Source organism: Setaria italica, chromosome V (genome assembly GCF_000263155.2).
Source record: "Setaria italica strain Yugu1 chromosome V, Setaria_italica_v2.0, whole genome shotgun sequence".
In the NCBI taxonomy this organism is placed as follows: Eukaryota; Viridiplantae; Streptophyta; class Magnoliopsida; order Poales; family Poaceae; genus Setaria; species Setaria italica.
In genome coordinates this window covers 26,932,571-26,959,266 of record NC_028454.1, presented here as the reverse complement: position 1 = coordinate 26,959,266, position 26,696 = coordinate 26,932,571, and the positions used below count along the sequence as shown (strand labels likewise).

The window sequence follows — 26,696 nt, the reverse complement described above, 5'->3', positions numbered from 1 at the left end:
GATGGAAGTGAGGGGCGGCAATCAGTGGTAGACGGGCCTGAGCTCGAGCCATTTGAGGGCCGTCTGGGCTCAAGCTGGCTTTGGGCTCAGGCCATTTTTGTTTCAACTGTGTGCCACTGTCACGACTCACAGCGCACTAGGCCGTTGCAGTGTTTAGTGCTATGGCGGTGAAGTCAGGCCCTGTTTGAGCCCCCCCCGACTAGAGAATGATTAAATGTGAGTTAATTGTAAAATTAATTGCATAAGTCACCTCTAATTGAGGAATCTAATTGAGGAGTGGAACCATTGATTCTAATTAGATCATGATTAGCCCATATTTACAATAGCACAACATGTGCTAAACATGGACTGATTATGATCAATGGATTCTACTTATCAATTAGCCGTGACTTATGCAATTAGTTTTGCAATTAGCTCATGTTTACCTGTCCTAACTAGCATCGAAATATTGGACTAATTTTTAGTTGGAAGTCTCCTGTGCTGTGCTTTGTTAGCGCACTAAAATGCCATCTAGGTGCAAACAGCTAGCATCAAGTTCCATCGTCGTACACACAAATCTGTACTCCCTTTATCCTATGAAAAGTCCAATTTTAATTTTTTCCAGACAGATTAGTGGTGGTGTGAAAAGACTCTTATACCCTCATTTATCTGCTACATGTAGTAAGTTTTGGCATGTAAATCAAATCTGACCACTTAATTAGGAAGATAGTTAGATCTAATTATTAGGATTGCACTTTTTTATGAATTTTTTTTAAAATGCTAGAATTGCATTTTATGGGATGGAGGGAGTAATTACATGGATAATTAATTTTTTCTCTCTCCATTGCTTACATTAACTTGAGTGTGGCCCGGATAGCCAAATTGATATGGGTTACAGGGTTAGTCGCAAACGATATGTGCGTGGAAATGATGCCACTCATGAGTACGTCAATACTAGAGTGCGGTATATACGTGCGACATAAGCCAATAGTGCTAAAAGTAGTACTACTTTCGTATCGATTTATTTATCATCGTTAACTTTTGTCATGATATTTGATCATTCATCTTATTAATAATAAAAAAATTATGTAAGTATCATTTAATTTATTTGTGGTTTATTTTATTATAAGAGGTATTTTAAACATGACTTATCTTTATCTTCTTTATATCTGAATAAATTTGTTTAATAAACGAATAGTCAAATGTTGCAAGGAAAAATTAACAACGATAAAATATTTTGATACGGAGAGAATATCAGAAGGAGAAAGATTTGAAAGACTATACGGTACACAAAATCGTGCGCCTCACGGTAGAAGCATAAAAGGCCCACCTCATGACAGTACAATTTGTTTGCGTAGAAAAATGGAATTTATGTTATTATTATTCCTTATTGACATGAACTCCACTTAATAACGAACCATTTACAGCACATGATGGATGAATACTAGACTGCAACTTACTACAGCAAGTCGAATCATCATCACATCAAAGTAAAAAAGAAAAAGAAAAAGAAAAGAAATGATCTGCCCGGCCCCGGCGGCCAAACTGCTCTGCTCGTCGAGCAGCTGATAGCCGGCGAACAGAAATCAAGACGCTATCTAGTAGTACCAACTTTAGAAGCCTCTCTCCTGCTTTGAGCTCTAGGAGGATCGGACGTCGACCCTGCGTATCATGTGACCAATGAATATGAAGAAACTAATTACTTAGGCTTGTGTGCTGTAAGCGCTGTTCAATTCAATTCAGTGCACGATGTAGGTGACGAAGAGCGCGAGGAGCATGAGGACGTAGGCGACCCCCTGGTCGATCGCCTTTGCTGCATCACCATCCGATCGAAACAAGCAATCAGTAATTAATAAGGTGGCATTAGCATCATTAGTTGGCTGATGATCAATCTCCAAAGAAGAGTCAGGCAACAGCAGCAGGTACTCACGATCCATTCTCCAGTTGGCGCCGCCGGCGCCGGAGCGAGCGGCCGCCGGCGTTGCGGCGTGGCAGAGGCAGGGGTGCAGCAGCGTGGCGAGCAGCAGGTACGCCAGCAGGGTGGGCCTCGCCGCCAGGGAACTCATCGTGCGTGTACGTGCCCAAGCGATGAAGTGGCTGGTGATGAGGAGCTTGATGGTCTCGGCTGGTCGGCTGCGGTACAATGTCAGGTACGGTGGATGTGCCTGCTGACTACTGAACCGATCGAGATGGACAGCTCTCTCAGTGTAAGTGACAATCGAAGGAGGCAGCGGTGTGCGCATGTATTTATACCCTGAGAGCCGCCGGCCGGCGATGGCCATGGCATGCACCGCCCGGCCGGTAGACTCGGCCTAGCTTTGGTGGCTCGTGGTCGACGACGAGTCCATGTAGGCCGGCGGGGGCGAGCATCTGATGAGTGCAGCGGCCAACCCCATCCGTCCACCGATCCACGGGGCGGCCGGCCGGGCGGGGCCGGGTCGAGCGTGCGCATGTCAAACTTGGCGGGAGTCGGGAGGGACGACACGACGTTGTACGTGGACGCGGTCCATTGTTTCGGGCTCTGCGAGTCTGCATCATGCATTCATGCATGCTTGCAAGAGCTATTCGTCGTCAGGGTCGGCAGCTGGCCGGCGCTGCTGAAAGGCGGGCATGGCCTTTAAAACTCACGATCAGTTCTGTTCTTACTAAGCTCAATCTTTCAAAATTAAAATTGTTAGATTTCTTTACCACCCCTATATGTACTACGCTACTACTGTATTTCGCCGATGGTGTGGCCGGTCCGATCCGGGTCTTTGAATGCATGCTGCCGTAGAACATCCATTTTTTTTTCTGAAATAATACATGACATGCTCATATATACATGCACACTTACACAGGAAATTCTGATGGGCGTGGTTTATCACAAGAAATGTAATGAGTGCGCATGTGTCTCCTACTTTGTTTGGTATAAACATTCCACTTTCAGGGCATCATTTCTTACTGAAGGGTTTTGCCATATTTCCTACTCTGTACTGGGCAAAAGTTGCAGGTGCTGAAGGAATACACCAGGCGTTAATTATATGCCAGATTATTTAGGCCATGCTCCTTACATCATCCGTCATCCTACTTTTTCGTTGCTTCATCTATATCAACTAAGTTCGTGCCCGTACGTTGCTACAGGCAAAAAAAAAATGTTGAAAACCAAAACCTTTGCACAATTTTTAGAGGTACATAATATTTGCTTCATGAGTCATGTGGAAATGAGTCATGTGGAAATTCAGTAAAGTACATTCAGATCCAATATTTATGTGTTGTGTGAAAGTTCAGTTAAATACAACCACACGTTTGTTTTCCAAAAATTTATGAGATGTCAATCATAATATTTGATGTTTAAAATCCAAGTCATATGTTTACAGAAGTACAATTAACACATGGAAATGAACTTGCCTAAAATCGCCACAGTTAGAACAATGCGCCAAAGTGATTCTTCAGAGAAGCTATATATATTGGCACAAGAGGAGCATATTAATAAGCAAAGAACGCCATAAATACACGAAATGCACTTCCACCAAGTTCAGAGATGAAATATTATGCAATAAAAGTATGAACATGTAATACTACAAGATAGTCCATGAGTCAAGCACAATGCTGATGAACTTTTCTGAAAACTATAAGAAATCAGAACACCATACTATCTCTTATACCTCAGCAAGAACTTAATTTCAGCAGCTATGCCTATTAAATCACAGAAACAGTTAGTAAAAAAATCAAAATTATACAGTTCTGATACGCAACAGACTTGAGTACATTTCCTCTTTTATTGGGTGGCTGCCTAGTACCACTTTCTTGAAAAGCATCATATTGCCCAACCCTTCTGAGTTGTGTGAATCAGTACATACTAAAACATACTAAATTGCAATTTGGGGGGGGGGGGGGGGGAGGGAGGGGGGGGGGGTCCTCAGTGGTACAAATGACAAGTTTCAGAGAACTCTTCATATAGTAATCTTCACCCACACACATGCTTCACTCCCGTTTGGAGAACAATGCTTGGGATGCACATTTGAGGCCTTGAGGGGATCAAAGAGATGTCACGGGTTGTTAGTATGTATAAATCATGAATGCCCACAAAGCAAGTTATAACTATCAATTACGGTCTGTTCCTGGAAAAATGTTAAACATGTTTAACGAGCTTGACAAAACTACCTCCCAGCTTCTCCATTCATTACATCATGGAATAGTGATAACGTATAGAATATTTACAGTACCTTGAAAACTGCATATTAATCAATATGGTCTTTCTTTATCCCATCGAGGTCACTGTTGTACAAGAACAGAGAAAACAAGTTAAATAGTTCAGATAATTATTTTAGAGATAGTCATCACCAAAGCATACTGACATGCAGTCAGTTTTATAAGTGGTATAATATCAGAACAGAGCCGATGTTTTGGTGCTATTTTCTGCATCTTTTGTATTTTGACAGGAAACTGTAGGGACATCCTACACCTAGGAGATTGTTAAACAGACTCTGAAGCCATGCATGCAGTAGTTATTGGCAAAAATAGCAGCCATGAGCCTGTGCTAATTATTTGGCTAATTCGGGATTTATCTAACAGCAGCATGGAGCATCCTACTCTGAGCATGCAGGTTACATTGGCGGAGGGCCCATAAGCATTCTCCAACCTGCAAGAGCATAAGCATTTCAAAGTACTAATTCAAATGAATCAAAGCAGTATTGCCATACTACAACACTATTGTCTAAACTGAACAGCAGTGGGATTAAATCAGTCAGAAGATATAAATTTGTTGCGCAAACTGTTTAACTCTTCGCTGGCCATGGGAAATGTAGTAGAAGTTTGGTGAACATGAACAGGCGGACTCCTAGGTTTCAGTGTTCAGAGCTTCATCTAAACGCTTTGGATAAGACATAACAGAAACCAGTTCAGAATTTCAGTGGCATATCTGGGAAAAAAAAACCCGTAAACATGGAATGGAACAACAACGGCCAACACTTTAATTGCTAAATTGTGTGCATTTGAGGCCTGCCAAATTATGAGAAATCAAGCAACCTCACATCCTTTTGGAATCTAACATTTCCAATGACATGAAACTGAAGTTCTGAAAGAAAAGGCACTTATGCCTTACCTGATTCTTTAAAAAATGAATCTACATGTAGCAGGATGTTATGAAGAGGATGCTGAAGAAATTATGAACTTGTATTCAGATTCATCAACCAAATCAAGTATAAAGAGTTGTGGACATTATGAAAAAAAATCTTGCCAGCTAACTATCGAAACTGCCATCAATAGATGGGAGTTGGGATTCAAGTGTCAAATACCTGTCCATTATACTTGTAAAAAAGTCTATGAGAAATATTTGAGGCCGTGCATACCTCCTGGAAATCTGCAAGTTGGGCGATGAGCTCCTTGGCCTATTCTTCAGGAGCACGTGCGTACAGCTCCAGCAATGTAGTTGCTCCAATGTAGTTCTCTTGTAAAAAAACTGAATTTGCAAAGCTCAAATTAATCAAAAAGCAAAAGACAGGAAGTCAATCCAGATGAGCAATCCTTCCATTCATATTTTCCCACACGGGAGTTGGAGATACCTTTTTGTAGAAGAGCAAGCCCTTTTGAAAAAGAATTAGTACACACCAGCAGCTGAGCTCAATGCAGTGAATGAGAGAATTGATGTTACCTGCATTCCGTAGATTGGTAGTATTAGTGCTGTACAAAGTATTGATATCGTTAGGTGAACATGACAAAATGAACACACGATTAGTCTAAATCAGAGGTGAGTATGAAATGAGGTCACGTGTACTGCATCATTCTTAGACATAATTGAAATAACCCATCATGTGACACATACCCTGAAATTGTAGCGAGAATTTTAAAACATATGGAAGAACAATTCAGCTCCTACATGACATCCCAGCAAGGAAAAGAAGACACCATCAGGAATCAAACAAATTCCATTTTGCGCAGCCTTACAGCCAGCAAGTACACGGGAAAACTAATCGATAAAACAGAACACACCAAAACACTAATCCATTATATTCTTTTCTTTATGTCAAGCAAGATGAGGCAGCAAAAAACATTGGTGGTTGTGACTGATAATTTCAATCAATTTTCTCCAGATATGTTTAATACATAGCTGTAATTGAGCAGCGCATACATTGGTTGAAGTTTGACTGTACCAATCCAAATGCAGTAAGCAGTTCCTTCTGTCTTAAGTATAGGAAAGAACCACATTCCTGAAAATCTATACAAACTACTATAACAGCAAGCTAAGTGACGCACATACACAGATATAGATCCACACTCAGATTTGGCTGCAGGATGGGGAGGACATTAGTGGTGCACACAGATTTGGATCATATGCTCAGACGAGGATCAATGACATGGCCCGCGTACCTGATCAGGGCGAATGCAAGTAATATTCTTGGCTGCCTGTCGCCCTACTGCAGCAGCTAGCGCTGTTAGGTTTTAGACTAATGCAAAATAACACCCAGTATTGTGATTTCTCCATATGTATTAAGTCCATGGAAAACACATTAAAAAAGATGGCGACCATATCTAGGAACCTAAAACTGGAGATAATTACAGCTGCATATGTAGTTAGGGGAATAGGAGGATTATGGAACCAAAACTCATGTATAGTCTACAAAGATTATTAAAAAAATCATAACAATAAATGTAGTCGTATTCCATTTTCACATTGTAATCAGCAGTTACAGTAATTAGTCTGGGTCATTTGAAGCTTAATTGATATGATAAATTAAATACCTCAGCCCTATGGACACTGCCAATACAAACATGCAGGAACCTCCTATTCACAAACACGCCAGATTAAGCTATCATGAACATAAAGCTAAGTTATTATTCTCTTTACCAAATTCATTCCGCTTGTTTATTAAACTTGAGAAGTCTATTGATAAAATCCCTCAAGTGAAAAGCAGCATTCAGTGACACAAAGCAAATACTGCATCTGGATATTTGAAAACTTAAATACTCCCTCCATTCCAAATTGTAGGTCGTTTTGCTTTAAAAAACTATACACCTACAAAAGCCAAAACGACCTACAATTGGAACGGAGGGAGTAGGAATCAAGCTATTTTAGTGGACGCGTCCAATCTGATCAATCAATTAGCCATTTTCGTAGTGAGATGGTGACCACCTCAAAGAGGAGCAGGAGATTAATGGAGAACAGGAGCAAATTCACTAATCACCAAATTCAGATGCCAAACCCAGGCCGCCGGTCATCATCTCACTACCAAATTCACTAATCACTATCCTCTATGCATTCAACAACCACAAAAACGGATCGACTATTGGGGATGTACGGATAGGCGGAAGAGGTTACCGTTTTCGGTACGCTCGACGACGCCGTAGGGGCGAGCTTGGCAGCTGCGCGGCCGGCACAGCAGTGGCCAGAGGTCGACGTCTACCAGCGCGGCCGCGAACGGAGGAGGCGTGGCGGCGAACGGAAGAGGCGTGGCGGACCCTGGTGGGGCGGCGAACAGAAGAGGAGCAGCGTGTCGGGACCCCGACAGTGACGGCGACGCCGTGCCCGCGAGCGCGTCGTAGGAGGTGGCGGCGAGGCGGAGTTGGGGAGGAGCAGGCCCTGCACGACCCGCGCCGCCGGGAGCGGGTGAGAGGACGCGGAGCCCCAGTTCAAGCCCACCGCGGAAGCCGCAGGTGGCGGTGCCACGGCGAGGAGCATGAGGAGGAGGAGGCCAGGTACGACTGGCGGCAACGCCCCAGTTCTTGCAGGGGGCGCGCCGGCGTGGCGGCGGACGGAGGAGCCGCGGCCGGGCGGCGGAGTGGAGCTGTAGAGGGGGCGCGGCGGTGTGGAGGAGCCGGTGGCGGCGCCGGCGTGGATGGGCAGCCGGGAAGGGGGGGGGGGGGGGGGGAGGTGGAACCGGGGTGCTCGGTAGCGCTGCAGCTGCAGCAGCCTAGCAGGAAACAGGAATACAATGGTGAAGGGAGCGTTCAATTTGTTAAGGACATGTGCTCCGGCTGCTGCTCTTTTTCTTTTAGCTGTGCAGCCGATCGGCTGAGGTGCGCTGTAAGAGATAATAGGTGTCATAGAGTGTCTTTGCACTGGGAGATACCAACTTTCTTGCATTTCTCCATATGCTATTTTCAAATACCATATTTGTGACAGAATTGCTGTTTGGTGACAGTGGATGGACCAACAATCTGAAAGGACATACTAAATGATGCTCAAGTTTTTGAAGAATTGATCTTGGAATATGTGAGCACATATGTGAAATTGGCATTGATAATTCTTGAAAATGTTAGGAAGTATAAAAGCTCAAGCTATGCTCTCCTACAAAGTGATTTTTTACAACAGAGCTGTGATGTGTAAGATAAGTGTTACTACCCCTAAACATTATGGGTTAGGATTGGTCTAACTATGAGGTAGTGTTTGGTTGGTTCAAATGTAACGTAATCTGATTCCTGAACGTAACGAATCCCATTACATATGTTTGGTTGCGGTGGTTTGTAATCAATTGACACTGTAATCGAATCCCTTACCTAAATAATATCTATACAAGCTTGTTACCCCTCCTCCCCCACCGTAATCAGATATAGCACCCACACAGTAATCTGATTACGTTACCAGAGTGCAACCAAACAAAGAGGGCAATCACCCATTCCACCGCCAAATACATTGTAATCTGATCCCTTTGCGTTTACATTACCTTAGCACGAACCAAACACTATCTGAGTTGTATCGAGATCACTAACAAATCACCACACTAGCCACACAAGTGGGCTCAAATGTCAACATCTGGCTCAACTACCAACTGGACATGTGGCATACCAATTTGGTCCAATATTATCTCTGCTTTGTAACTGACACTTAGGGTGTGATTGGTTAGCCAATGAGCCCCTGGCTCGCATCACGGATACACGCTCCCTCCGGCCAGGCTTGCTAGATGCAGCATCCATTTGTTTGGTTTGCGTCTCTGTTCAACCAGGCTACTCAGAAACAACGATTGGTTGCCCGTTCCATGCTCAGCTAGTCCAATTTTTCCCTCAAAGCATGCTCGTCCACGCGCTCCTTTCGCATCGCGCAAGTCAGGCTCCGTGAAAATACATAAAACTTTCGCATCCCGCGAGCCTGGCTCAGAGGTACCTGTTGCATCCAAAGAGCCTGGCTCAATAGCTAATGCGGGCATCCAATCACAGGTATGTTGCATCCGACGAGCCTGAACGTGGGCTGGATGCAACCAACCAATCAGACCCTCAATGAGCTAGCCCAGAGGAGACATGATCTTGGCTGACATTGATCAATGTAGTTTATCCCTACGTACATTCATAAGCTACTTCTAGTCAGGTTGTGCACATCAAAACTTGGACTATCTTGAGTCAACGCATCGAGTCGATATGTTCGCAAATGACGCCTGAAACTAATTTCAAGCGCACTTACATACATGCAACAAGTCAATTGTGACATGCTCAAGATCGACGGCCACTAATTAATATATAATAAAAAAAGATACAACTTTTCACGTAGTGTGGTTACAAATGAAATTTATTCCATTTAGCCTGTAATTTTGCTCTATTTGATCATGCATGCATGTTTTTTTTACTCCCTCTATCCTAGAATATAGCTATATTTAGACTTTTTAAAGTCAAACTCTTTCAATTTTAACTGTGAATAACGAAATAATCATAGAAACTAATAACATAATAATGGTAGTAGATTTATCATGAAACAAACTATTGTAATATGTAATATTTTCAATTATTTTTAGAGATATTTTTGGTCAAAGTTAAAAAAGTTTGACTTTGGAAAAAACTAAACGTAGCTATATTCTAGGATGGAGGGAGTATATTCTTTCTGAATATTATATAAAAAAGCTTGTCCAGCTGCCTTTGCTATAATTTAAAGTTAATTAATTTATTCTACCCTGCATCATGCGTATCATATAGCGAGATTTGGATGTATACACCGATTATTAGAAAAACAAATCCAAACTATTCCCCTCAAGTATGCACCTAAACTACTTCTTGATTCAATTTACCACCTAATCATGCTATTTGGATAAATTTAACCACCAACACAATTTTTCTTTTCTTTTTCTCCATGCACAAGTGTAGTCTTAGTTAAAATTTTGCGAGATGATAGTAGACATCATAGCACATATTAGAAAATACATCTTGAATTAATTATCATTATTTTAATAGGTATGATATTTAATAATGAATTAATTCATAGGATGTAAAATTATATGAAAATAATGATTAAAATGTGTAATATACTTTTTGATTTACACTAGAATCATGCCGTGCGTTGCTACGGGCAGCAAAATATTTAAATTACAATACACTGAGTATTAAACAAGATAATAATCGTGTGAAAATAAGAATGAACATTTAAAAATATAGGTCTGCCCATGCGTTGCTATGAGAAAAAAACAGTTCTTTCTATAAGCATTAGTCTCATCATATGAAATATTTGGAATGACATGCTGCAATGAAAGCATACACTTAGACTTAAACAAAGTACGGAGTAGTCGCCATGGTGTTAAAAAAATAATTCGCTACAACAACCACCGTAGTATTCACAGTGTTCCTGGTGCCAAATTAACTGGACACCGTATCTGAAAACTACAACTTCTACCTCACAACTCACAGTTACTTTTGAATGGCCCCCACTAATATTTTATCCTTCGTTCTCCTCCATTCTCCGTCAAAGTCTCCTGTTTTCTCTCTCCAATCCAATCCGCACGGAGCGGCATGCAGCGCGAGGCCAAGCCGTCGGGCGGGCGGGGCGGGGCTCTGACGGGGCCGGCGAGCCGCGCGCGGAGCCAATCCACCGGGCGACCGGTGAGGTGCTGGTTTGGCCAAGGTCCCAACGCCTGTGCACACAAATCCACAACCATGGCACCGGATTTGAGTGGAAAAATGAAGAAAGATTCAATTTGTACGATTCATCACTTTTGTGAGATTATACTTCGATTTGGCTTCAATCTTGTCAATGTCGTGCGGCCTCCATCGCAGCAAGGTCAGCAAGCTCGTGCAGGCCTGCAGGGGCGTGGACGGTGCCATGTGCAGGCAGCAGCGCTGGCCATCACGCCCGCGGCTGCGGCGGCAAGTGTCCGTGCGACGGCCGACGGCGACGGCGACGGCGAAGCTCACGCGGGGGCAGGCGGCGCTCGTACGTGGGGCAGCCGAGGCGCAGAGGCACCGTCGACGTCGAGGCCCAGCACGGGGAGAGGCCGCGCGGTGGGGCCGCCGGGGCAGCAACGAGCACGGCAGCGGCCGCGGATCCGGCGAGCACGTGTGACGGCGCGGCTCGCAGCGGCCGGTAGCGGCGAGGAGCGTGCGTGCGGGCTGCTGCTGCGGGGCTCGGCGGTGAGCGCACGGGTCGCGTCGATTTTGAAGCTCTCAGGCGGCAGCGCCGCAGCGGGCATGGCTCTCGGGCGGCTGACGACGTGGCGCGGGGGGCCGCACGCTTTCTTCCGTCTTGGAACGGCCGCCGAAAGGACGTCGTGCATGCGATCCAGTTTCCTCTTTTTTTTTCCTCTTGCAACGTCACCATTTTGCCGAGATGGCAGTTTATTAACCCCTTGTTTACTTCCCACAAAACTCCCAACTTTGACACTATGCAAAAAGAAGATTCCCCATCACATCAAACTTGCGGTACATGCATGGAGTACTAAATGTAGACGAAATCAAAAACTAATTGCACAGTTTTGTTGTACTTTGCGAGACGAATCTTTTGAGCCTAATTAGTCAAATATCAATAATTCACAAATACAAACGAAACGCTACAGTGTCGCATTTATGGCAAAATACCAATTTGGCACCTCCCAACATCCCAAGTAAACAAGGGCTAAATGTTATGGACACCATTGGTATTATTATATATCCATGAGTACTTCAAATTGATATACTATGGTCCGTTTGGATACCTCTATAGCACCTATCACATCGGATGTTTGATGCTAATTAAGAGTATTAAATATAAACTAATTATAAAACTAATTGCACAGATGGAGTCTAATTTGCGAGACGAATCTATTAAGCCCAATTAGTCCATAATTTGATAATGTGGTGCTGCAGTAACCATTTGCGAATGATGGATTAATTAGGCTTAATAGATTCGTCTCACGAATTAGCACATGAGTTCTGCAATTAGTTTTATAATTAGCTCATGTTTAGTCCTCCTAATTAGCATCCGAACATCCGTTGTGACACTGCTAAAATTTAGCACCTAGTATCCAAACACCTCTATATCCATGAGTACTTCAAATTGATATACTATCTCCGGTGAGTAAAACCGTCCGAATGGGTAAAACCGTCCGAAGAGTATATATAGGTGTTCAAAATGGTTTGAGATTGAGCATCTTGAGCCAGACCGGCTAGCCATAATACTAATGCATCTGGTTTGGGCTCAAACTAGTTGAACATGTCTATAGCCTAATCACTAAGATCGATCTTAATGTTAGGTTGATGTATAAACCTAATCGACAAAGCCTTCTATTTTTATACCTGAGTATCAATGTTTATATAGCACAATAACCATTTTGGACATTTCGGTCGTACGAGGAAAACATATACGGATATACCAATTGTCTAGTGGAGGTTTGAAAAGTGAGAGCCTCGGAGGGCTAGGAAATGTACGCTGACTGCCAGGTTTCGCTAGTAATTAAATATAAGTTAGTCTGTGAATATGTTTACTTATCTATAATCATCCATCTTTTAATTTGGATGCTCATGTAAGTCATGCATGTCCGGTTGATTAACTAACCAGATTGTTCGGCATGCCTATGTTTAGTGTCTACTATGTTCAGTCCTCTTAATCCACGGATATATGCATGCTAATATTGAACAAAATTATTCCCTAGAATGCAGTATATCCAGAGCACTTGTGCTATATCAGATTTTCTGATTAGTTGAATTCCAATACAGAACTACAGATAAACTGAATGTTCTACTGATTACACTTCATTTGACTTGCTAGCTGAATCCTAGTATAAACATAGTGATATCTAACAGTAAAGGAAAGACATTAAGTAGCAGTTAGCTGATCCATCAGTTTGTCTTTATTTTCATATAGAAACTTTGTAGGAACACTGAAGTAAAACCTTAGTAGGCTGTGGTATGACCTGTGTTTGTCTACTCATCCCATGTTATGCTTGGTTTATTGATTCCCATCTTACAGAATTTGTTCTGGGCCTGAATTCGTTTACTGAAGCATGTTAATGGGTGGAATGGTTATGCATTCTTATTTTTTCGTTGGATTTCCATTTGTTCATAAAACCATTGGTATGATCTTCCTATCTTAGAAGGAAATCTCGTCATTTGTTCTGATTTTGATAGATCAGTTGCTACTAGCACTTTCCTCTTCTTTTTTCCTTTTCACAACTTGCTAGATACAGACGATGGTCTCTGACACATAATACTATTGGTTCTCATGGTAGATAGTTGTGTGTGCTAATCAAATGCATTGTCTATGACACATAACACTATTGGTTCTCATGGTAGATAGTTGTGTGTGCTAATCAAATGCTTAATTTTGAGTATGTGAGGCTAATTGTCAACTTGCACTCTTCACATAAGGCAACTTTTCTTATCAGTCTAAATTAATGCTTGTTTAATTGGCAGCTGCAGATATCTTATGAGATCACACCAGTAAGGGGATTCTTTAGGGACTAAACTGCTGATCTATAGCATGGTTTTGTCATCGCTTTTCAGATCTATGTGATGGTGATACAATATACAATCTGTGTGATGGTGAACCTTGCGATGTGTTGGCATTCGGTTGGATGCAAGTGCCAAGTGAACTAAAGCGAGTCTTTTTTACTGCGAAAAGTTATCTGAAACCTAAGACACGTAATTTGTCTCGTAATTGTGGATTGTAATCTAAAATATTGGTGCAAATTTTAGCTATTCTCTCGTAATGTTGATACAGATCATGTAATTATTTCTCATGTAACTGAGTTTTTTAATCTTTCATTACGTGCATTTTCTGATTTTTTTTTGATCCCATTTGAATATTTTTTATATTTGTTGAACCTACATCTGAGTTTTTTTAATCTTTCATTACGTACATTTTGTGAAATTTTTTAATCCCATTTGAATATTTTTTATATTTGTTGAACCTACATACAAGCACTGCCTTACTTTGCTAGCTTTCCTATCATATCAGCACAACGGAGTGTTTGCCCTGCAATCCACCTGCCAAACAACATAAGCGGACGGGGGCTTCCTGCCCTGGGTTGGGAGGGGGAAGTGAAGGTCCAAAAAATCCCCCGAGCGGGGCATGCTGCCCGGGGTTGACCTGGCATTTGCTTCCAAAGGATTGTGGGCAACATAAGTTGTTAATGTTGTCATGGTTTACTCTGTGAAAAAAAACCACATCACTGGCCAATAAATACTGTAGAACAAGCAAAGAATCAGAAAATATCTATAAGCAACAAGTAAGAAGTCAATTTGAGTTTGATATTTTTCATGTACTTCCAAGTGGCAAGGCTATATTTCTCTTACTCACGAAAAAGGCATCTTTCTCTTATCATGCTTAAAAGTTTGCACCAAGTTGGAATGGATGGTTGAGACTGTTATTCAGCTAACAGCTATGGTTATGGCCGTTGTCTCTCTCTTTTCAAACACTTCCCCATTCCTCTCAAACAGTCAAACCTGAATATTCTGTTGTTCGACTTGTTTCAGATTAGCTAACAGAATCAGCTGGACCTGCCGGCAATAAACCTGTGCCTGATATGCTTTTACGTATTTCGTGGAATACGCTTTCCTTCCCATCTGACACTTCTTCGTTTCCAAACACCGATGCACCGCAAGCTCCCGCCATTTCCTCACCTCACAATCCGATCCGCCTCCTCCGCCGCCGCAGCCTCCGCTTCCTCGCCACCACCTAGCCGCCTCCCTCCTCCCGTCCCACTCCGCGACCTCCTCGCCCACCGGCTCCCGCATCCTCGTTCGCCCTCGCCTCCGACCCCGCACCCTCACGCCGACATCCTCCACCTGCTCCGCCGCCGCGGCGACGCCACCTCCCCGGAGCGCCTCCACGTCGAGCTCGTCAAGAGGGGGCTCAACCATGACCTCTTCCTCGTCAACCACCTCGTCAACTCCTACGCCAAGGGCGTGCGCTTGGCCGCGGCGCGCCGGGTGTTCGACGAAATGCCCGAGCGTAACGCCGTCTCCTGGACCTGCCTCGTCTCCGGGTACGTGCTGCAGGGGCTCGCCGACGAGGCCTTCCGGTTGTTCCGCGCCATGCTGCGGGAGGTGGAGCCCGGGTGCAGGCCCACGTCATTCACCTTCGGGACCGTGCTCCGGGCGTGCCAGGACGGGGGACCTGACCGGCTGGGCTTGTCGACCCAGGTCCATGGATTGGTGTCGAAGACAGAGTACACGTCCAACACCACCGTGTGCAATGCCCTGATCTCGATGTATGGCAGCTGCGCTGTTGGTCCGCCGATCCTAGCGCAGCGGGTCTTTGATGGCACACCAGTCCGGGACTTGATCACGTGGAACGCCTTGATGTCCGTGTATGCTAAGAAAGGGGATGTGATTTCAACGTTCACTCTGTTCATGGATATGCAGCGAGATGATTCCAGGATTCAGCTGCGGCCAACGGAGCATACCTTTGGGAGTTTAATTACTGCGACATCTCTGTCGTCATGCACCTCTGGTGTGCTTGACCAAGTGTTCGTGAGGGTGCTCAAATCTGGTTGTTCTAGTGACCTCTACGTGGGTAGTGCTCTGGTTAGTGCATTCGCAAGACATGGCTTGCTTGATGATGCTAAGGATATTTTCCTCAGTTTGAAAGAGAGAAATGCAGTTACTTTAAATGGTTTGATGGTGGGCTTGGTCAAGCAACACTGTGGTGAAGAATCGGTAGCTATTTTCGTGGGCACGAGAGATTCTGTTGCTGTTAACGCAGATACATATGTTGTGCTACTCAGTGCCATAGCTGAATATTCTGTATCAGAAGAAGGGTTGAGGAAAGGTAGGGAAGTCCATGGGCATATGCTTAGAACTGGAATTACTGATATGAAAATCGCTGTTAGTAATGGTTTGGTTAATATGTATGCCAAATGTGGTGCCATCGATGATGCCTCTAAAGTATTTCAGCTAATGGAAGCGAGGGATAGAATTTCATGGAACACCATTATCTCAGCTCTTGATCAGAATGATACTTGTGAAGAAGCAATGATGCATTACTGTCTGATGAGACGTGGTTGCATAAGCCCATCAAACTTTGCAGCCATTAGTGGCTTGAGTTCCTGTGCAGGTTTGAGGCTTTTAGCTGCAGGCCAGCAAGTGCACTGTGATGCTGTTAAGTGGGGCCTAGATTTAGATACTTCTGTTTCAAATGCACTTGTCAAAATGTATGGAGAATGCGGAGCTATGTCAGAGTGCTGGAAGGTTTTCAACTCTATGACTGAACACGATGAAGTCTCATGGAACTCTATGATGGGGGTAATGGCAAGTTCGCAAGCACCTCTTTCTGAAACTGTGGAAGTTTTCTCCAATATGATGAGGGGTGGTTTGACCCCAAATAAAGTAACATTTGTAAACTTGCTGGCTGCTTTGTCTCCGTTGTCTGTTCTTGAATTGGGGAAACAGGTTCATGCTGTAGTGCTGAAGCATGGAGTTACAGAAGACAATGCAGTAGATAATGCACTCATATCATGCTATGCAAAATCAGGAGAGATGGATTCCTGTGAGCATCTGTTTTCTAAAATGTCTGGCAGAAGGGATGCCGTCTCATGGAATTCAATGATTTCAGGGTACATTTACAATGGCCATCTACAGGAGGCTATGGACTGTGTTTGGCTTATGGTACACACTGGTCAAATGATGGACTGCTGCACTTTCTCCATTATACTAAATGCATGTGCCTCTGTGGCAGCATTGGAACGTGGAATGGAAATGCATGCTTTTGGCTTTAAGTCACACTTGGAATCAGATGTTGTGGTTGAGAGTGCTCTTGTTGATATGTACTCCAAGTGTGGAAGGGTGGATTATGCCTCGAAAGTTTTCAATTCCATGACTAAGAGAAATGAGTTCTCGTGGAACTCTATGATTTCTGGTTATGCAAGACATGGTCTTGGAAGGAAAGCCCTTGAGATATTTGAGGAAATGCAGTGCAGCAGAGAAATTCCAGACCATGTCACCTTTGTTAGCGTCCTATCTGCATGTAGTCATGCTGGATTGGTGGAAAGAGGTTTAGAATACTTTGAAATGATGAGGGAACATGGTATACTGCCTCAGATTGAACATTATTCTTGTGTAATAGACCTTCTCGGTCGAGCTGGTAAGCTTGACAAGATAAAAGAGTACATACAAAGAATGCCAATGAAACCAAATGCTCTCATATGGAGGACTGTTTTAGTTGCTTGCCGACAGTCAAAAGATGGGGCTAAGATTGATCTAGGGAGAGAAGCTTCAAGGAAGCTTTTGGAAATAGAGCCTCAAAATCCTGTAAACTATGTTCTTACATCTAACTTTCATGCAGCTACAGGAATGTGGGAAGATACAGCCAAAGCCCGAGCTGCAATGAGGCAAGCAACTGTGAAAAAAGAGGCTGGTCGCAGTTGGGTAACGCTCACTGATGGAGTTCATACTTTTGTTGCTGGAGATAGATCACATCCAAACACCAAGGAAATTTATGAGAAGCTGAATTTTTTGATACAGAATATAAGGAATGCTGGTTATGTTCCCCTGACAGAGTATGCATTGTATGATCTTGAAGAAGAAAACAAAGAGGAGTTGTTAAGCTATCATAGTGAAAAGCTAGCTGTTGCCTTTGTTCTAACTCGCTCCTCCTCAGGCGGCCCGATAAGAATAATGAAGAACCTTCGGGTTTGTGGAGATTGTCACACAGCCTTTAGATACATTTCTCAGATTGTTAGCCGGCAAATCATTTTAAGGGATTCTATTCGATTTCATCATTTTGAGGATGGGAAGTGTTCTTGTGGGGATTACTGGTAACTGATTTGTGAAGTTGGTTCCAGTACCAATTTTAAACTTCTCGGATCATTGTACCACAGTGCCAGGTACAAATTTCTCAGCATGAGTCAGATTTCTCCACTTTCTCAGATTTAAGTCAAATATTTCTGTTCAAATTACAGTTACAGACTTACAGTTAGCATTAAAAAAAAGTAAAGTTAGCGTTGGTCTTCAGATGCATGAATTTACCATTCCATAACCAAACTCTTGGGAATTATTATTCCATTTTCCTCTTCCCAAGGAATTTGTAAAGCAATCACTACATGTGTCAAATGCTCAAAGCTTACTATTCTAGCTCCTAACATGAAAATTGAATTCACTGATGTAGTTTGCTGTGATATCTAGACTAATGTGGAGCTTTAGAGATATTTAGAAATGATGAGCTGGAAGCCCGGAACTTGTGCTTATTTATAGGTTTTATCTTTTCATGGAAGTCCATGGATTGCACACACTGCATTAGGTAATATAATTTTGTGATGCATCAGAAATCATCTCTTTTGAATTATTATCCAGGTTCGGAGTCATTAGTATTAGCTATATTTAAGCAAGTAGTTAAAGAAGATTACGAATTGATCATAGGGAGGAAAATCCTGCATTGATTATGAGGCCACGACTTCCATATTGTACTCCTTATCAGCTATATATAGTGGAAGAAAACCCAGAAAATCTGCAAGATTCAGCAGCACAAATCCACTGTGTTCAAGTGTTCTTGGCCTCTTGGGAGAGTTCCTGGTGCTCACCTCGCAGGGGTTGAGGCTGACAGTGTGCATATGTTACTGTGCTATCCCTGGTTCATCTAGCAGACTCGAGTGAGTTTGAAGTCAAACTACACGAGCTGTTGTTTACTTATTAGCTGAAAACATATACTGTGGCACCTTGTAACCATACATTAGCATTAGAGAAGTAAACCCTTTTTGCACGCACAGTAACTCGGTAAATCCTAATTGAACCACCATGTTGCCTTTCTCCATGAGCAAATCCAGGTAGCTAAGCAAAGAAGAAAACTGGAAATTGACTTTTATGTTCATCCAAATTCACAGGGCAGCACAAATGAAACTAAGTTATATAAGTTAAACAACGTGCAAGATTGAATTTTCTATATGCCATATCAAGTAGGTACATTTCATTTAAAAGACTTATACAACAACAACACCAAGCGTCCACCATTAATCCAAGTCCACAATTCCAAAATTGGAGAGGAGGATCTTCATTTGCTGAACAAAATCTGAGCCTGTTGCATACTCTGTTAGCATCCCTACTGCAAACCCAAACATAGCCCATCTGCAGGATTTGTAACAATCTGAATTAGCGTATTGAAACAACTTAACATATTCAACAATATGGTGAATCCGAACATGATAATTTGTGGCAACTTCACTAGGTCTTGTTTCCTAATTGACTTGAAAACATGTCAACCCTCAACTAGAATAAGCGGTCTCAAGTTTGATGTTTGTCTGTTTCATTGGTTGTTAAAGAGCATGCTGCTTGTGACAAGCTTAGGCCAGATCATTTTGCTCATAAATTTGCAGTACCTTCAAATAATTAAAGCTAGTAAGAAAATTCGCACCGATCATGCTTTGATAGTTCAAATCACCTTCTGGCTCACAAATTTGATGCATCTTGCAGGGTAGCAAACGTACCTTCCATTGGAAATCTCATTCTTTGGCAAGAACCCAAAGGGGGGCCCCTGGTCGGCCTCCTCCAGCTTCTTCTGCTTGAAGTAGTCCTGCAGGTCCTTGGCCACCTTCCTCTGGTACTCCAGCGTGACAGCCCCAGCCACCGGCTTCTGCACAGCTGCCGACGGAGCTGCGGCCTGAACCGGCTTCTGCTCAAGAGGCGTCTGTGGCTGCTCCGACGACGCAGGAGGAGCAGCCGGCTTCACGGGGGTTGGGGGCTGTGACAGGGTCGGTGGTGTGGACAGAGCCGGCGTCTTGGGCGGCATCGGTGGCGGTGGCGACAGCGGAGGCGCCGCGGGTCTCCGGATGGGCCCCTCCGCCTTGGAGCTCCTGATCACCGCAAACGACGACCGGCATGCGCGGTGCGGGGGCGCCACCGAGACGCCCCCCACCTTCACCTTGATGGAAGGGATGGATGGTGCCAGAGACATTGCTGCGTCGCTTGAGCTCTGCAAGAGCTGGCTGGCTGGTTCTTTTGTTTCTTGGGAGGGGGAAGGAGAAGGAGAGGAGGGAGGGAACGCGTGGAGAAGGTTTGGACACACACCCACGCTCTCGCTGTGGATAAGAGTGTGTGGTGCCAAGTTTGCATCTGCGAACAGAGGGCCCGTGAGACCTTTAATCGGGCGTGCTGTCTCCTAACGGTTTGTGAGGTTTGCAGGGACTCAACATGGGCGCAGCACATTCAGGCATTCTGCTGACCTGCCGCGATTGTCCCTGTCACTTGGGCTGGTGTTTTGTAGTATGTGCATTACAGAAGCTGTGCTACGGAAATTAAATAACAAGCCCATAGCCCACCAGCAAAAGTATTTGGATGAAGTTTTATGCAGAGTTCATTCTTGCTTAGATTTGTAAATACATTTTCAAGTATAAAGTACTCCCTCCGTCCCAAAATTACTATTCGTTCTAGATAAATAGTCTAGACATGCACCTAGATACTCCCTCCATCTTAAATTATAAGTCATTCCAAAAATCTTGGAGAGTCAAAATATCTCAAGTTTGACCAAATTTATATGATAATATAATAACATTTATGGTGTCAACTAAGTGTCATTAGATTCTTCATCAATTATATTTTCATAGTATACCTATTTGATGTCATAAATTTTTATAATTTTCTCTATAATTTTGATCAAACTTGAGATGTTTTGACTCTCCAAGATTCTTGGAATGACTTATAATTTAGAATGGAGGGAGTATATATTATGTCTATAATTTGGAATGGAGGGAGTATATATTATATCTAGATACATAGTAAAAGTTATGTGTCTAGAAAAGTAAAGTTACGTGTCTAGAAAAGCTAAAACACGAATAGTAATTTGGAACGGAGGGAGTACTAGTCAAAGCCTCAAAAGTATACGGTTCAAAATTGATCTATTTTGCAGCACAGATTTAGCAAAAAAATATACAATTTCTCCTCGAAGCTGTTGGAGAAGAGATCTTATTGAACTGTCGAAAAGCATTGTATCATCACCACATTCGTTAGGGACAGGAAAACAAACCCACATCAAAACACAATATGACTGAGTTAAACAACCCAAATGGCTTGGAGCCACTTTTATACAACAAAGACATGAACTTTACCAACTTGAACGAAAATATCAAGCCATCACTCAATACGTCAGAAGCAAAGCAAAACAAGAACAGCGGGTCGTAACAGCCTAACAGGACAGCCTCATATGGTACAACGGGCATGAAAACACAATGGAAAGCCAGGAAAATAAAATATAAAGGAAAAAAAAGAAACAAATGAGTCAAATCTCCATATTGTACAGGTGGCCGTCAAAACTGTAAACCTGCTGGACAGACTAGCTAAGCATAGAACCAACAAATAATTTAGCATGATATCAAGTCGTTGCTGTTTGCTTCGTTTCAACTACCACCAATTGTTCCCATTGCAGAGAAGTTACCAGTGCAGCATGCCCTGCCCAGCAGGACTTCAATTTCCCATGAAGAAATGTTTCTGTCAAGCTTGTTGTAAAGAAATGGAATCTACTGAATCACACACTCACACTTCCTAAAACCTTCATTTTCAGCATCATCATCTGACAACCCTTCATCACTGCCAAATTGCAAATCTCTGTAATCAGAATATGTTACAAGTAAAACAAAGCGCTAGTAGAACACATGAATACATAAGGTATGTATGCATTTGTCACACCAATGTTGAGATGAAGGATGAAACTTAAAACTAACAAGTTTTGTAAACTTAACAGTTTGGAAATAGTAGAAGTGACCAGACACTTTCACCATACAAACAAAGAATCAGTTAGAAAGGAGAGAGCTCTTTTAACAATTAATGAGTACAAATCAAGCAAAGATGCACCTAGTGCTTAACAAGTAATGGAATAGGTATTAAACCCCACTGAAACAGAACAACACATGTATTTACATCATTTGATGGTGCAAAATGCTTCTTCAACAAACTACAACCGGAGTAAGCTGCAGGCACTATAACATGTTTGATATATAGAGCAATTGAAAGCATAAGTTAAATTTTACTGTGTAGAAGTGCCTTTACTTTTTAAGGTATGTGTAGATAGCTTTACTAGATGTTTGACTCTATAAGAAAGAATCTTCTAAGTTCTAGGTTTATCGCAGAGGCTACCCCTACTCCATAAAAAGATAATACTGAACTTTGTGGTAGGCTTCTTACTGCAAACTTTGACGATGCATTTTACCTCATGGGATGGTTTCTAGATCGCACAAAAATGCAAAACAATGGATATATGGTGTTTTTTTGCTCTTCTACCGATTACTTAAATTTGGATTCAGAATTAGTAGGAGACAGATTTATATTCATTTAAACGTATGATAATTGACAATGGACCATTCCAACATTAATAAACATGAAGACAATACATATTCCGGGAGGCACAATAATGTACAAGGAAAACCGAATCTTTGGACCATACCTTGTTTCAAACTCCCTTATCTCGAAAAGATCCTTTCCGCATGTATCTGTCCACTGAACTTTCCTCCGTTCCATGCTAGCTCTCAAGGTCTGCACCTCTTCCAGTGACTCGCGCGGTTCCTCACCCTCGCTCACCACTATACAATGCTCCAAAGAATCCCTTTTGGAGTTGCTCTTAAGACAGCCTCGTCTCTCATTCCCAGTGATGGAACCACTAGTGGTCAACTTCTTGTTTGCTGGGCAAGATGCTTCATCTTCCTGTGTGCTACCCAAGGCATTGCTCGATCCCGCTTTTGCTGGCGACGCCACCTCGAGGCCATTGGCCGTGCAACCGAAGCAGACGAAGGGAGCACATTTCCCTGGTGCTTCATCCTTGCCGGAGGCCAGATGGCACACCTGCTCGGCCTCCCGGTCGACTAGCCGGTACTGGTTCCACGGCGAGACCTTGACGGGCTTCTCTTCCGCTTTCCTTCCGAGCAGCAGGAGGGCGAGGCCATGGCTGTACCCTGAAGCTGAAGACGAGAAGAACCCTCCTCCTTCCACGGCCAGTAGCATCTCAACTGCTCATCCAGGCACCATGAACCAAGATCTCGTGCCGAGCCGGACAAATTACCTCCCCATTGGCTAGCTCACAAGTCACAATCCTGCGAAGGAAACTTGCATCACATTCACTGTTCCAAAATATAGTGCGCCGCAAAGAAATACGCAAAGCATTGGATGGATCCAGGGGCGGGTCCAGTACAGGACACCCAATAATTCTTGCCAAAAATCGAAGTTAGTGGGTATGATACAAGTATGTAATAGTAGTTGGGTCAGATCCGAATGCACATAGCTTGGGCTGCTCGATTCCGCACGGCCAGAAGGGAAGGGAAAGGACAGCGTACCTAGTGGATGCTCTTCGCCAGCGAAGCCGCTCGCCCAGCACCGCTGCCGCCGGCGAGGAACAGGGACGTGAGCCACTAGCCCACCACGGATCGGATCGAGAGCGAGAGACACAGAGAGCGAGGGACAGAGAGGACAGTTTGGGGGAAGAAGAGGACAGTCTTTCGTTCCCGGATGATTTCATGGGGCAAATTGCATATTAGCCAAGTGCTTTGACCCGGCTTTGACCCTTAAAGTGGAATTCATCATTAGGAAAACCCTGACTCTTTTTTTCCAAAACAAAGAAAACCCGTATATAACTGCAAAATTGCCACTGAGTAACGCACTAACACCATATGCTAGGCAAGAAAAATGCTGAAAATAGATTGGAAAATAATATGGATGAGGAAGGACAAAACTACCCATATAGCTACTGTGTTATGGTCATTCTGTGTTCCATTCTAAACTCTCTCCGTTCCCAATTGCAGATTGTTTTGTTTTTCTAGATTTCTATGAGCTTAGAAAAACTAAAACAGCCTACAATTTAAAACAGAAGCACTTTTTACCTTTGACCTCTTCTTGCGTTTCTCCGTTGCTTCCATCTCGTTTTTAATTCATGAGGACTCACTGTTCCTGCCTTGCTGCCATCCAGCGTTGTTGTTGCCACTCACTGTCACTAAACTTACATATCAAAAAATATTAGAAGACCTCCTAGTCCGAAACATGATTTGACAGAAAATCACTAGATAAACTGAGCCAACCTCGGCTCCACCAGGCTCCTATTTTCCTGCAAGTACGAGTATTTTTAGGCCCCCAAATAAGCATTTTATTTCTTTTTTGTTTGCTGGGATCCGGTCTGGCCCGGGCCCGGCCCGTTTCTCCTCCGGGTCGGCGTGTTCTCCTTTGCGTGAACCAAAAACACGGGACGATATTTGATTTGAAGGGGCACCGAACCGAACCGAAACCCAAACCACGAGTAGACAGACGGAGGGGGAAAAGGGGAAACAAATTGGAAGCGCAAAGCAATCCGCAAACCCTCTTCTTCCCCTCCTCGATTCGCCCGGCGGCGGCGGCGGCGGCGGCGATGGCCCGGAAGAGGAAGACGGATGCCGCGCCGCGGCTGGACGAGGCCGACCGCACGCTCTACTCCACCTTCTGCGGCGCCGCCAACTCCCTCTCCCAGCTCTACACCCAGGCCATGGCCCAGCAGAAGCTCTCCTTCCAGGCCGGCGAGCGCCACGCCTTCGTGCGTACAACCCCCCTCTTGCCGCCCCCATCTCTATTCTACCTCCCCTGCCTGCTTTCCTCTCTTCGGTCTGTCGGTCTGTCGGTTGGGGGATTGGGAATTCGATTGGCCCCGCGCGCGAATTCGATTGCTTTGCGGTCAGCTGGGCTTGACGGATTGAGGAGGTGACTCAATTCGGGAATTTATAAAACTCTTACTTATATAGGCTAAAAGATGTGAGAAATCTTCCGATCTTCATATCCGAATGTCCCTGAGGGGTGAAGAGGTTGGATTTAGCCATCCATCAGTAGGCGTGTAGGATTCTGCAAGCACAAGATTAGAAGAAGAGAAATGCTGGTTGGAACAGTCTGAAATTTCAATTCTGTGTTTATGCCACACTGTGTCACTGTCGGTTCTTCATAGATAAACCATCTTGGAACAGACATTAGGTAATTCACAGTAATGCGACAAGTAATTGTGCAGTGTAGGATAACTTAGGTGCTCCTGTGCCTATTTAGCATGCTCACAGTGGATGCAATTTTGTACTGCAACAGTATAGCATCCACTGAGACTTGAAGTAGTTTAGTGTGAACATTTATTGATTAGTCTTTGGAGGAAAAAAATAATCATAGCTACAAGTCTACAAATATGGAGAAACAAACAGGATTTGCTATCTCAGTTCAATCCTGCTGTTCAAGGCAGCATATGTAAGCATTCATCTCTTAGAGAATGATAAATTTCTTGTCGGGGAAGAATATTCATTTCAATTTGTGATGATCTTAACATTTAGAATTTAAAACTTGGTCTTGTGGTGTCTTGCCTCCCAAATTAAAGACCTTCCAGTTCTTGTGCTATTCTTCTTTGCTAAATTCAAGCTTGATGGTGCAGGAAAAGCTCTACCAGTGGATATTGAGGAAGCATGAAGAAGAATCCAGGCTCACTGTAGCTGATATAATGTCTCATATTCAGGTCCAACCTTGAAACCTCCTAGACTATGCTGCCATCTCCTTTCCTGAGAACATGCTTTGACTTTAAGTGTTGTTTCTTTTTGTGGAGAAGAAACACTTGATTTGATTTACATAAGCATAAGCTTAATCTTTCCTGTGCATCTGCTTAGGTAGCTGTTTAGTTCCATATTATTTCTTTTTCTATTTGTGTTCATATACCTGTATGGACCTCCATCATGAGGACCAGGTTTTCCGAACATACAAGATACACCTTATACTGTACAGGAGCTACATCCAATGATGGATTGTTTGTCATGTTGAGACTTGCTAGAAGTGGTGTCTTAAGTTGTGCTTGGTAAATGCTATGAAGTATGACTTTGGGAAGAACTACATATGGATACCTTGTACCTGTTGCATTGGGTAGTAAGATTTCTTGCATTTATTAAATTTGTGAAGCAATCGTAATGTTGACATACTCTTGTTTTGTTTCTTTTGCAGCATGAGATGGACTATGGAGGTACTGATGCACATGTCTCCCCAAGAGTACACCAGCATCCTCAGATTGCAAATCCATTCACAAATTCAGTTGCTCCACCGGCAACTGGTTTATATGGGCAAACAGCAGCTGGGTTTGCTCCTAGACCCAGCCTCAGTGATCAGTCAAAGAATACAATATTCTCTAATGCCCTATCAAGCCCGGTGCGCAGGAGTCTCCAGAACTATCACTTAGCTCAAGGTGCTGGCAATGGAGGCCGGAACACAGAACCAAACTTAGCAGGGGCAAATAGGGAGACAAACTCTGCAAGCTCCAATGACACTTCCATGGACATGGTTTCAGATAGCGCTGGGAATGAATTCTACCAGTGATTTGTGGTGAGATGTGTCTGCAATCAGGAAGCATCGAATACCAGTGTTGTCTGTTATTTCCTGCCTTCCCTTCTTTGATATTTTCCTCCAAAGCTCACTATGTGGCGATGTTCCCGCACATCAGGTGATGCTATTTCCTAAGTTATTGGTAACTTTTGTTGGTTTATTCCCCCAGTGTTCATGAGTTCGAGACTATGAATGTAAATGAAAACCACATTGTGATATTTTCTTATAGAGGAAGTCGACTAAACTTCCTGAAACTCGGATAAAACTTCTCTGCAACCTGCATCGGAAAATTTCAAGAA

At 43.4% G+C, this 26,696-nt stretch overlaps 5 protein-coding genes across 6 annotated transcripts; 2 read left to right on the top strand and 3 right to left on the bottom strand.

The window, feature by feature from the left end:
• Positions 1-3,496: 3,496 nt before the first annotated feature.
• On the bottom strand, positions 3,497-11,342 carry LOC101778432 (basic proline-rich protein). Its single transcript, XM_012845998.2, has 5 exons — positions 11,091-11,342; positions 7,277-7,868; positions 5,523-5,611; positions 5,310-5,419; positions 3,497-4,236 (listed from the first exon to the last, which is right to left on the bottom strand). The coding sequence occupies exons 1-5, from the start codon at positions 11,340-11,342 to the stop codon at positions 4,200-4,202; spliced, it is 1,080 nt and encodes a 359-aa protein (XP_012701452.1). The 3' UTR covers positions 3,497-4,199.
• A 3,192-nt stretch (positions 11,343-14,534) lies between these two features.
• LOC101786473 (putative pentatricopeptide repeat-containing protein At5g09950) lies at positions 14,535-17,996 on the top strand. Its single transcript, XM_004968989.3, has one exon. The coding sequence runs from the start codon at positions 14,719-14,721 to the stop codon at positions 17,884-17,886; it is 3,168 nt and encodes a 1,055-aa protein (XP_004969046.1). The 5' UTR covers positions 14,535-14,718; the 3' UTR covers positions 17,887-17,996.
• An 896-nt stretch (positions 17,997-18,892) lies between these two features.
• LOC101786068 (light-harvesting complex-like protein OHP2, chloroplastic) lies at positions 18,893-20,177 on the bottom strand. The gene is made up of 2 exons (XM_004968988.3): positions 19,545-20,177; positions 18,893-19,185 (listed from the first exon to the last, which is right to left on the bottom strand). The coding sequence occupies exons 1-2, from the start codon at positions 20,009-20,011 to the stop codon at positions 19,071-19,073; spliced, it is 582 nt and encodes a 193-aa protein (XP_004969045.1). The 5' UTR covers positions 20,012-20,177; the 3' UTR covers positions 18,893-19,070.
• Positions 20,178-21,070: 893 nt separating this feature from the next.
• LOC101785667 lies at positions 21,071-23,557 on the bottom strand. 2 transcript variants are annotated; one of them, XM_022826289.1, is made up of 3 exons: positions 23,376-23,557; positions 22,493-23,135; positions 21,071-21,657 (listed from the first exon to the last, which is right to left on the bottom strand). In XM_022826289.1, exons 2-3 carry the CDS (start codon positions 23,044-23,046, stop codon positions 21,570-21,572), a joined length of 642 nt encoding a protein of 213 aa, XP_022682024.1. In that variant the 5' UTR covers positions 23,047-23,135; positions 23,376-23,557; the 3' UTR covers positions 21,071-21,569. The 2 variants fall into 2 exon arrangements, with proteins under 2 accessions (XP_022682024.1, XP_004969044.1); XM_004968987.4 differs by having other exon boundaries at positions 21,071-21,639; positions 23,376-23,552.
• Positions 23,558-24,297: 740 nt separating this feature from the next.
• LOC101785264 lies at positions 24,298-26,696 on the top strand. Its single transcript, XM_004968986.3, has 3 exons — positions 24,298-24,598; positions 25,466-25,546; positions 26,023-26,696. Exons 1-3 carry the CDS (start codon positions 24,437-24,439, stop codon positions 26,389-26,391), a joined length of 612 nt encoding a protein of 203 aa, XP_004969043.1. The 5' UTR covers positions 24,298-24,436; the 3' UTR covers positions 26,392-26,696.